This window comes from Pseudonaja textilis, chromosome 1 (assembly GCF_049901715.1).
Source record: "Pseudonaja textilis isolate UNSWEBS1 chromosome 1, rPseTex1.2, whole genome shotgun sequence".
In the NCBI taxonomy this organism is placed as follows: domain Eukaryota; kingdom Metazoa; phylum Chordata; class Lepidosauria; order Squamata; family Elapidae; genus Pseudonaja; species Pseudonaja textilis.
The window spans coordinates 297,658,472-297,671,117 of NC_141990.1; the positions used below are offsets into that span (position 1 = coordinate 297,658,472).

Here is a 12,646-nt window from a genome sequence, read left to right on the forward strand (position 1 = left end):
AGGTAGCTAACAATCCAAAAAGCAAATCACTAGTCAATAGTGTAATAATGTGGCTATTTTTTTTTATTTTATATTGCTATGGATTACTCTGCCCTACAAACAGCTTAATATTTCTTAATTGTGGCATGTTTAAAATGTGTGGATTTCCACTTCCAGAACTCTCCAGCAAGAATTAGAGATTTTTTACAAATTAAAATGGTGGGTGGCCAGTACTTCATCAGGATAGTAATAATCAGCTGTCCAGAAAAAAAGGCAAAAATAAGTTCTGTTGATAGGAGTAACTTCATCAGTTTCAACTTCTGGTAAATGAACGATATGTGACTAGGAATACTCAGTATGACAGACATGTTTATGAAACTAATAACATCGTTTCCAAATGCCAAACATATTAAAGACCAGAAATAGATTAGGGAATTCAACGTTTTTGTCATTGCATTCTATGTAGTCAGGGCATGGTAGGGCCACAGATGTCAACATAATTTTTTAGAGTGCTAATCTAAAGAAGAACTGAATAATAGATTGCCAATATTTATAATTAATCTGATCTCTCTGCAGGCATTGTATTGCATCTATCTCAAGGAGGCTGATATAAAAAAACCCATACTATTGCTTGCCTTCTCTGAACTGGATATGAGATACCATCTCTGTGTTCCTAGTGACTGACTATAAATAAATACATCTCTGTCTGTTTTTATATCTTTATTGCTTTATAACTTAAGATGATCCCCTCCTTTTTTGTACTTTTTCCGTAACATCATTTTGACAATTCTACAATGTCACCTTTTATTCTGAGGAAAATAGAAAAGGAACTAAGTTGAACATAGAATAGCTTAAGTTGAAAGAGAACTCAAAGGAAATTGCAGTAAATGTTAGGGGCAAAGGGATGCCACTATTGACAAGAGATAAGGGAATAGCTAAAATATCCCAGGACATTAGCCAACACTTTTTAAATATATCTTTTTAATTTCGTATTGTCTATAATAGCATAGGAAAATGTTTGCTTGCAAATTATACTATACTTGTATGTCAGTTTTTATCATCCTTTTTCTTGGAGTTGAGGATTTGACACAAGAGGGAACAATTAAAAGCAATCTTCTGGGGGAAAAATAGATAGGACAATACAGGTTGTCTTTCTGACTTAAGTTGTCAGGTGAGTTGCATCCCATTTTATGACCCTTTTTGCCACAGTTGTTAAGTAAATCACTGCAGTTGTTAAGTGAATCATGTAGTTATTAAACAAATCTGGCTTCCCCACTGACTTTGCTTTTCAGAAGCCAGCTGGGAAGGTAACAAATGATAATTACATGACCCCAGGATACTGCAACTGTTATAAATGCAAGCCAATAAAGCTGTGATGACCCAGGGCGTGGAACAAAAGCAACAGAGTCAAATAATCAGTAGGAGTCCCTTTATTAGCTCCAACTTTGCCCTCAATGTCCTGGTTACCTTCTGGCTGGAGAAAAAACTCTCCCAGGAGCAGCCTTTGGCTGCAGAGAATCAAGTCCAAAACGTGGTCAACAAAAACTGTAATTATAAGTCCAATCAAGCAAAATGAGGTAATTAGTCCAACAGGGCAGGAGCAAGAATTCCAGCCGTGAAGACATGGCAATAACTCAACATGGTTGGGAAGACGCTAGGAACACAGATAAGTAAAGTCAACACAAGATAAACTCATGTTTGCTCCCAGCAGCTGCCGCACTCAGCAAGCATTTCTTTAAAACTCTTCCCAGCTGTGGCTAATGAAGGGAATCAGGGCCTTTTCTTCCCTCATAAGCCACGCCACCCATGTGACTCTCTTCTCCCTTCTTCCCTGCGTGCCCTAAGATGAAGAGGGGGTGAGTTTGGGTCTTCCTCTGAACTCCCTCTCCCTTGGTTCTACCTGTCTCCTGCTCTGCCCAGCCAGATTTTGCCCTTCCCCAGTTTCCTCCACAGCCAATGGCGCCACACTCCCACTCCCTGCCAGCTGTTTGTCTTCCTCCTTGGATTCAGACTAGGACAGGGGCATGACAAAAGCTTTCTGGCAGTACTCTTAATGCTTTTTTCCATTTTATCTTCCTGTATCTTCTTTGAACAAGGAAACAAAAATTAGAATGAGAAGAATTGGCAACTTTCCTTTCCTTTGGGTGCTATTACACAATGACTTTAGAGGCAGTAGACAATAGAAATAGAAACTCTTCCTTTGAAGGCATTATCTGTGGTTCTGTTTTGAGATTGCTTCGGGCCACAACAGCTTTTGAACTTTTATTATAATCCCTGCAAAACATTTTCTGTCCTTAACAAAGTAAGATTCAAACATTCAGTTGTTGCCGTATCACAGAATTGCCTAAAATCAAAAGTTCTTGGGAGACACCATTTTCTCCTTCGCTAGATGTCACAGGAAAATCAGTGGCTTAATTTAATCCTGAGCTATATTTAAACATGTGACATTTAATTACTGAGGATAAGTTTCCTGATCCCCAGTCTTCCATTAATGAGTGTTGTCCCTGAACATCCTCAGTCATTGAAAACTTAGTGATATTGACTGGCAACTATTTTATACTTTCAGGTAGACAGTTACATTTTTTGGATAATTAATTTTGGGTAATGAAGAGAATATAAGTAACTGGGAAGAGGAAACTAAGGATTTTCAGATAGATATAAAGCCAAACTTTGATTCCTCCTCTTATATTTTAGGCTTTGCCTTTATCTATTCTCTCATCCTTTTCCATGTATTGTACGTCTTGCAGAAATATTTTATTTTATTTACATTACAATATCGAAACCTTCTGGATCATACTGTATATATTTTCAGCTTACCTCTCTTTGTCACAAAGGACACGATTTCATAGCAATTTGTACTTCAGATCAGACCAAATTCCATGCCTTATTTTGAAAGCATGCATTTGGAGAAGATTTGGGTATAATTTCCTGTATTCCAATTCAGTTGAGCTGGATAAATAGTTTATTAGTCTACTATTCTACTCCAATAATAGAAATACTTTTTGGAGGCCCACCAATAAGAGATGAGGTCTGTGATATCTTCCACTAAGGTTCTGCAGCCATTGATATTTCGAGACAAGCATATCTCGAATTCTGGATAAGATTATTTGCCACAAATTTAATTAATTGCATTGTAAGTATTTTTTTGTCTCTGATTACTATTTCTCTTGGTTGTAAGGGAAGATTTAATTTTGTGATATACTCTCCAATTAAGTTGCAAATCTGAGATTTTAAAAGTAGATATAACAAGGATTTTTGATAGCAAAAATAGCCTTTAACATCGGGGTAAACTAAGGGTGGCAAAGATGGAGCTACAATATGAGAGTGGACAAGAAGTGTGAAGGGAGGCTAGGAATATTTTTTTAAATGGCAATATGCAAATTTTAGGAATTACATTACTTTTCAGCAAGGTAGAAAAAATTGTTAATATTTTGCAGTCATGGTCAGACTTACTGTTGAGCTAAAGTTGTATAAGATTAATTAGAGGACATATATTGAATTTCATGCAAACCAAGACTCTCCTTGAATGGATGAAATGAATGAAACGTATTTAAAATAGACTTAGATTGAATATTGCTGAGTAGCTGGTTTCTATTGATAAAACAACAGGGATTTTGGCAAGAACTGACCACACCTAGGAGGAAAGGGCGTATAATATATCTCTGGTTGAGCATTACAGTACTCAGTCCAGTGAAAAACAGCTGCTTTTTGCTTCAGAACATGGCTTTCTCAAGTGAGAATATTATATTAAATTCTTGGAGCACAATAAAACTATAAAGGTTCTTGATATCTTTGCATACGTTGGTGAGGAGGATCAGAAACACTGCAACTCTGTTTTCAAAATGAATAACTGGGTAAGGTTGCATAGGAAGGACAGGTAAAGATTTTCTGTTTTTTTCAAAACTTACTCATGACTGGAGTCTAAACTGAGTCGCCATGAGCGAATAGGCGGCAATATAAATCCAATAAATAAATAAACAAACAAATAAATAAATGTTTTGATCATGAACAAGGATTCAATTCTTATATCAGATGTAATTACTGAGAATAAAAATGTGTGATCTTGTCAGTGTACCTTGAATCACCAGGGAATAGTTTTATCATGTTATGAGGGAACAGGAGGAAGCATTACATCAAATTATTGTATTTTGGGAAACGATTTCCATCTTAACCCTGTAAGCAGACTTTATAGAAAAACAAGATTTTGCTATAAACAAGACATTCATAACTCATATTATTCATTAAAATAGGAAAACAATGAAAATATTGTAAATGTATTTGCTTTCTCACTTTAAACGGAACATTAACATCATTAGTTTGATAAATACAATGGAACTGAGCAGAAGATAATGTTCAAATCCACAAAGCTCAATTTCCTGGGGCATTAATTTACAGCTCTAGAGTTGTTTACAAAGGCGATTGGTATTAAGCCACAGGATTCTGTAGAGATTACCACATACAATTAAATTTAGAAAAGAATGTATCCATGGGAACAGCCAATGCCTTACTTGAGAGTATATGCAAATCCTTATTTGATTTAAGAGAAAAATTCAGTGTCCCTCCCACACCATCTCTTAAATCAGCACAAAATAGATTTTAATGTATGGAGGTTTGCTGACAAATATATTGCATGTTTTATTGTTTTCTTAAAGACCTAACAATCAGAGAAGTCCAGTGGTTTCATTTAATGAGATAGCATCTGACTCTTATGGGAGACATTGCTGAAATGTTGTTCAGTAGTATACATGATGTTTATTTGCATAATTTACCTTAGTTAATTCTCTCAAATGTGCAATAGTCCCTTGAACTGCAGTAACACAGTGGAAGACTGACTAAATCTATTTCCCACAGTACAATCATGTTCTATTTGTGCAGGTTTCTGGATGAAAAAGGAATAAAAATTCACAAGATCCTTCAGAGCAGGTCCATGTTTTAATAGCTTCCCCCCTCCCCCCACTTGTTTTCTCTGTGTTTTAGAATTATTCCTTAATATCCTAGTTACAAAAACTTTAAGATTATTTTTGGTGCCTCATTTCTCCACCTCTGTCCTTCTCACCCCCATCCCCCAACCAGAGGTGGTATTCAGCAGTTTCTGACCAGTTCTGGAGAACCAGTAGTGGAAATTTTGAGTAGTTTGGAGAACCGGCCAATCCCACCTCTGACTGGCCCCACCCCCATCTATTCTCTGCTTTCCAAATCCCAGCTGATTGGATGGGTCTTCTTTTGTTGCCCTGCACAGGACAACAGAGCTGGAAAGCAGGCTAGTGGGGTGGGGAGGGAATGGGATTTTGCAGTAACCTTCCCCTGCTTTGCCCACCAAGCCATGGCACACCCACCAAGATACCCATCAAGCTACTACAGAACCAGTAGTAAAAAAATTTGAATTCCACCACTGCCCCCAACCCCCACACCAGCCAACAAATTATTCTAAATTATTCTAACTATTGCCAGCGTGGTGTCTTCCAACAATTATGCCTGCTGGATGTTGAGGTCTTTAGTCCAACACATGTGAAGGGAACAAGGTAGGGTCACAATACGCTAGTGCTATAATGTTATTTCAAAGAAGTCTATTTTATCTGTTCAATTGCAGTATCTGCAGAGACAATGCAGTACAATAATATCTATTTGCAAGCTGACACCATTAAATAATTTCTCGACTGTAATTTTGATTACAGAGCTGGTTTCCTTCCATAACCATCCATAGGAATCTATGACTACACTGAGGACTTCCGGTTTGAGCTTCTTTGGCGATGGACCGAAATCAGCGATCATGCGCAGTTTCGATCTGTGCTCACCACCGGAGCACCTCGAGCTAGCTGGATTCGGGGCTAAGCCATCCCGTAGAGGTGGTAAAGAGGGAGGAGACCGCCATCAGGGTCAAGGAGAGCCACATCTCTCCTCCTCAGCTGGCCATTACTCCCTTTCCCGAAGGCGGTTGCAGTGGTGGTCAGAAATGGCCACCTCAAAGAAGCACTTGATCAGAAAAGAATGTGCAGGAGGAAGATAAGAAGAGAAAGTTTTGGTTGACTGGGTTATACTGAAAAAGCAACAACATAAGGTACCCTGGAATTTGAACTATAAAAAATAACATTGTTCCCAAAGAAGACTTTGAAGCAGCGAAGGAGAGAGGGAAGGGAAAGGATTTGGCTTTTTTTTTCTTCCCTTCCTTATACTGACAGCTAAGAGATTTAAGTAAGAAATTGACAAAAATCCACTTTGACATCAATAGGCATTTAAGCTGAAAATAAAATGTCAAAGGGATAATAAAGACTTTTGGATACTCAAAAACTTTTAAAAGCAGGAAGGGAGAGAAAAGGAAAGAATAAAAGGGCAGGATCTGGAAAAATGGAGGAGACTGCTGGAACTAAAAGGAACTTACAGTGAAACCTTAACAAGATTCCTAAAAGATACATTCTAACTGAAACTTTGTAACAAAATAATAGAATCCCAGGAAGAGAAAGTGGAAAAAAGAAGCAAGAAGAAACAGCTTTGGATTATTTGGATTACTTGATGATTTTTGGATTTTTGGCTATTGGATTTAAATGACTAAAATCAATCCGGTGGTTGTTTAAAAGGGCATCACTTTTAGAAGAACTGAAAATGGAACTTAAAAAACAGAAAGAAGATGCACAAGAAGGAATCTGTGACTACACTGAACACATTTCATTACTTTTTAAAATCTGCGCTACTTCCTAAATTTCTTTCTTTGAAATTCTGAATTGTTTTTACATTTTTTTAAAGGCTGAGGTTTACTTTTTTTCTATAAGAGTCTTAATGTTCTTTTGTAGCCAGATCTGCTGTATGATGTCATGTCTCTGTGTAATTTCTTTTAACTTACAGATTGTCTTTTAAACTTTCAATCTTTGCATTTTTATAACTTCTATGATATCATTCCTGACTATGTTTTTTTTCTTTTTTGTCCAATGATATATTTCTAAAGATGTTCCTGTTCCCTTTAATGGTAATGTACATTATTTGAAAATGTGATAAATCAACCTTACGGTCCTTAGCAATCAATCTGTATAGAAAATGTTATAATTCAATCCCATGCACACTATGACAAGCCTTCTCTAAATCAACACACAAACAATGCATCACCTTTCTTCCATTCAAATATTAACAATTTCTCTAAAAAACAAAATTTGGGTCTCTGCGCCTTCTGTCTGACATAATGCTGAGCAACATTTTTCAAATTTTGTTCATTATTATTTTGATATGTTTTCGATCAAAATAGTGCTGAATATATTTCTTGGCACACTTAACGAACAAATCTGTAGTTTTTATATTCATTATTTCTATCACTCCCTTATATCCAAAAAAATAATAGCACTTTCCAATAGTAAGGAATAGGTGCAGTCTTTGTACATATATGTTAAAGACGTTGTACAGCACTTCATAGTTTACACCCTTATTTTCACATTTTCCAGTTATACCATCTATACCTATGAGTTTATATTCTCATAGCATGCAGTGCTTCCTTTTTATTATTTTTCTTGGATACTAGTTTTTACCCTTTAACGTATCACCTTGTAGATAAAAAGTTTAAAATACATCCCATCATTTTCTCACTTTAGTTTCATCTCAAATCATTTCTTCATTTCTTTTTAAATCCATTCACTCTGCTGGACATTTTTTGGCTAGCCCTTTTTACTTATTTTCAAAATATATGAAGCTTTACCAAAACTGGTGCTATCAAAGTCAAGCTTTACATTATTTGCATTTATATGCAGGCCAGGATCTCTAATCTAGAGATTATCTTGGAGGCCAGTATGCTGTTCATTAGATCCTATCAACTTGGAAGTATATGTAGTGTTACTACCATACTTGCAATTTGGGGGTCCTCCTAGATGCATGACTCCTGCTCAAAGAGCAGGTAGCAGTCATGGCTAGGAGGGCCTTTGTACAGATTTGTCTGGTGTGCTAGATGCACCTGTTTCTGATTTGGCCCTATTTACAGTCACTTGTGCCTTGGTCATCTCCTGATTGGAGCATTGTAATGCACTCTGCATGGGGCTGCCCTTGAAGAATACTCAAAAGCTTCAACTGCTAGAGAATGCAATGGCCTAAGCAGTGATGTACTTTCCTAGGGCAGCATATGTTACACCTCTGCTCCATGAGCTGCATTGGTTGCCAGTTTGCTTCTAGATCCAATTCCAGGTGCTGTCTTTAGCATTTAAAATCCTTCATGGCATGGGACCTGATTGTCTGAGGAACCTCTCCCTGGTTACCTCAGCCTGCCTCACTAGATCCGGCAAAGTAAGCATGTGGTGTGTACCATTGGCCAGGGACCTTCATTTGATGGGACCCAGGAGACATGCCTTCTTTGTTGCAGACATTCTTCTTTCTAACATTAGACCAGCTCCATTCCTTTTCCTATTCATAAAAGCCCTCAGGTCTTAAATATGTTGTCAGGCCTGGAGTTGGCAGACAACCGGAGACCTGCTCAGATGGTTCCATTGTTGAGATGGCCATTTATATCCTCTTTCCTACGCTTTATATTTTCATTTTTATGATATTTATTAATAAGGTTTTTGTATACTGTACAATTTTTGTTTTTATATTTCATTTTTATTTATTTTTGTTTGCCACCCAGAGTTGTTTTTGATGAGATGGACAGCTACAAACATTTAACAAACAAATAAACTAATAAATAAATGTTAATTGATAAATACTGTTATGCTCATCAAAGCAGTCCTCAAATCCATCTTCTTTAGAAAGTTTGTGACTTAAGTTCTTAGTTCTTATGCTATGGTCCAACTTGGTATGTAAGGCCACTTCCTTTAAAGTGTTTGCATGATACCAGAATGTGTTCCAAATCTCAATGTTCCTACAACAATAGGATTATTACCTAAGACTTCTTTTTTCTGGTTCCATGCTGATTTGTTGGAAAACCAGAGCAAAACTCCTATTTTTTTTATGCAACATTGCAGTTCTGCAGAACTCTAGAGGGTAGTTGACTTTTCCGTGAGTGGGAATCTTTCACTCTGCCTCCTGACCCTGAACTTCAGCTTCCTGATTCTGGAATCTATAGATATGATTTAATCTCTCTCTCTCCCTGTCCCGTTTTTTGCCATAGCAACATTCTACCATATCTATTGGCATTGCTGGCTACCAAAAAATGCTAACAAGTTATCCTTTCACTTTTGCAGCTTGCTAGAGGATTCTAAATTTAAGAAAAAAATGAAACTGTGCGTCTGAAATTTTTTTCCTCATAACAACCACTCAGCTTTTAAAGTTTTTTGACAAATGATCAAACGTACATGACATGAGCTCAAAATGTGCATGTGGGCATTAAGAATTTTACATGCCTTTTAAATGAAATGAGATGATTTTTGTTACTTCAGGATTTGTGTTAGTTTAGAGGCCTGGCAGTGGTTGAATAACTTCTGTTGTATGTTTTTACCAGTCAGTTGAATGGGAGCATTATTTAGTTCATGATGTAACCTGTATATCCTTTAAGGTCAGACAGATAGAGAGCAGATCAGCTTTGAAATGTTTTGGAGGGTTAGGGACTTCTCTCCTCAATGTGAGTTGTGTTGTGGGGGTGCACGAAGGGAGGGTCAGCCAATCTCATTGTACACACGTTGTACTTTGACAATAAAGGTAATAATAATGGAGGAACTGAGGAGTAGAAACAATAGTTTTTCTTATTTTCCTTGTGTCAAATGTTAGTTTATAAGGTCCTCAGAAGACAGAAACTGTCCTGAAATATTTTGTACATTGATAGTGTTTACAGAAATAAGATTAGAGGTGACAACATTCAAATAGCATACCTCCTCTAAAATTCATTCATGTAAAATCCTTCTGTATTATTCAGAAGCCTTGTACCAAAGCCTTTAACAAATGCTCTCATATTTATTTTATCATGATTTTCCGTTTGGCTTACAATATGGGAATACTATGTACATGAGTGTAAACTCTTCCAAAAAAAGTCAATCTTGATGTTCCTTCTGTTGTTATTTTAGGATCACAGCTTTTTAGCAGCAGGAATGAATTTCGAATCAGCACCCTGACATTTCATCCTCTTGATCCAAATGTTTTTCTTTGTGGAGGATTCAGTCCAGAAGTTAAAGCCTGGGATATAAGGTCTTCTAAGGTAAAAATAAAATTGAAACAAAAATTATTTGTACTTGCTTTTGATAACAATCCTGGAAATAATAAATGTATGTGGGTGGCTAATGATATTATTTTGGAGAAGAAAATTGGCATTTTCTGTTGAAATAGTATGGGAACATGGTTTCTTTTCTACTAGTCTTGCACGATGATGTAAAAGCAAACAGCTAATGCATTGTGTCTAAAACAAAAATTGGATAAAGAAGAAAAAAGTAGGAGCATGTTTGATATGTCTATTTGGTATTTAATTTCCTTATCACTTACTGCTGTCCATATCTGATAGTTGTGATAGCTATTAAAAAGTAATTTTCACTGGTAGAACCTGATTTATTAGTAAGGCATCATTTGCTGAAATAAGCAGCAATTTGTGAGTTTTTGAAACTGTCTGCCAGGTTTTTTTTAATCCCCTGTTCTTCTGTTCACCTGGAAAAACCTTTAACATGTATTTGTGGATTTCTAATGTTAGATCTATCATCATGACGTTTCATATCAAAACACAACTCTGTTTATCTGATTAATCTGATTGGACTTACTTCCAAGCAATCACGATAATGATGTACAGTTACAGAACATATGATGTTCAATTTACAGGAAGTACTACACAGAAGGAGAATATGATAATTAACTATTATTTCATATGGTAAAAGTAAGAGGTTGCATATAAAAGGAAACTGACTAATTACGCAATAATAACTGTCTCATTATAATATGGTAAAGGGCAGTGATCAGGTTCTCTAGAGAATAGTCTAAGGCAATTGAATATGATGCAAATTACTTTAAGAACTAATATTTTGATGCTTTAATATCCATACAGAGATAATCACAAGAAAGAACACTTCTGCTCTAAGCACATATTTTAAATATTTTGGCATTTGACAGCCTTACTAAAATCCACACTGCTGATCCCACTGGATTTTCTATTAATATTCAACTTGGAAGTTTCAAAACCCTTTTTCATATGAAGCATTCTCATCAAGGTGGTTCATTTCATTCCTTGTGCAGGCCTACCCTCAGACGAAAATGTATCGTATCTTTTTAAACAACATATTCCAAATAAGTTTCAAGTTTCTTTTTAAATGAAATATTCTACATGGGTTACCAGAACACCTGATGACAGGGGTCCACAGTTCACTTTTTGGTACACTTTCTTCTTAGGACTCCCTCTCTAGATTCAAGCTTCTTTTTTTAGCAAAGGTTGCAGAGACATTGTCAGTGCCAGGAAACAGAAGCAGCAGGGATTTCACAAATGTGCTTTATTTTTGTGAGTAAAATAATAGAACCTTGGAGATCTGTTGGAGTTTCTATTTACCACGTTCTTATACTTAACAAAAACAAGATGCAGTTTTTTCAGTTACTTTCTCTCACTTTCCTCTTTCTCAAGATTGAGTCACCATTTCCATCTCTTAATGGTTTATTATTCCCTTCTTTCTCCCCAAAGCCAGTTCTTCATTCTTTCCAGGATTAACTGTAGATAAAATGTCACCCTTATCAGTCAAGATTTAGGATTTTGGGGTGCATTAGTGAATCATATTTGTTAAGATCTGGATGTCTTGATCGTGTTAAATATATCAGTACCATGGTATCCTTCTTGATGGGCTTTGGGGACTGGAATTTGGAGGCACTGTTTTACAGTAGTTCCAGATTTTCTTTAATGGCTGGATCCAGCCAGAAATGGTGGGGTTGATTTAGTGGCTGCTACCTTATTGGGTCCCAGTGGGGGGCTGGTTTTCTTTCTCCAACTCTTTAATATCTATATGAAACTGCTAGGTGAGATCGTCTGTCAACTTGGAGTGCAGTATCATCAGTATCTCTTTGATATCCAACTTTGCATTACTATTTTGGGATGCATGGTGAGATAGATGAGATCTTATCCCAGCATCTGGGATAAGGTTGTGAAGATCTGGAATGGACAGAACAGCTTAAAGCAGAATGCTTGCAAGATGGAGTTACTGTTTTGTCCTTCAGGATGTTTGAGAGCTTCCAGTAGCAAGACTTGTTGGGGAAGCATTTATCCCTCTAGAAGTAGGCCTTATGACTTGAGGTTCCTTTTGTCTCCTGTTTGAACAAGGGATAGCATGTAGATGTGCCATGTTTTGATTGAAAACACAATTAGGTAGATCATCTTTTCACCCTGTATAGTAGGTACACTGAATTAAACTGTTTACCTATATTTCAATTATATTAAATAGATTATAGTTTTGAAATAAAAGAAACAGTCACTAGTCTATATGTAAACAATAGACATATATATGTATCCATGCATTTATACATGCACATATGCAAGCACTCAAAGTCTTATCTCAACATTTCCCCCTTTCCCCCTTTTCCAATAATGTCTGTTCTCTGTTGTACTTTATTTAATTCTTGATGGTGAGCAAAGTTCCCTTGCTTGGAATGTTGCTATTTAGGCAAGCAAATAGCAGTGACTGGCTAATCCTTTTTTCTTAATATCTTTGCAAAATTTCAATAGATGGCATTAAAGCAAGATAATAACAGCAAGGGAAGTAATGGTTAGCTCATGCTTTGGATTGATTTATAGTGTTCTTAGTTAGGT

At 36.4% G+C, this 12,646-nt stretch overlaps 1 protein-coding gene across 1 annotated transcript in view; it reads left to right on the forward strand.

The window, feature by feature from the left end:
- The window catches only part of WDR25 (WD repeat domain 25), a 68,570-nt gene that overhangs the window by 40,165 nt on the left and 15,759 nt on the right, over window positions 1–12,646 (forward strand). Inside the window, exon 4 of the mRNA XM_087922197.1 lies at window positions 9,945–10,075. Within this exon, the coding sequence (XP_087778323.1) occupies window positions 9,945–10,075 (131 nt within the window). The remainder of the gene's footprint in view (window positions 1–9,944; window positions 10,076–12,646) is intronic.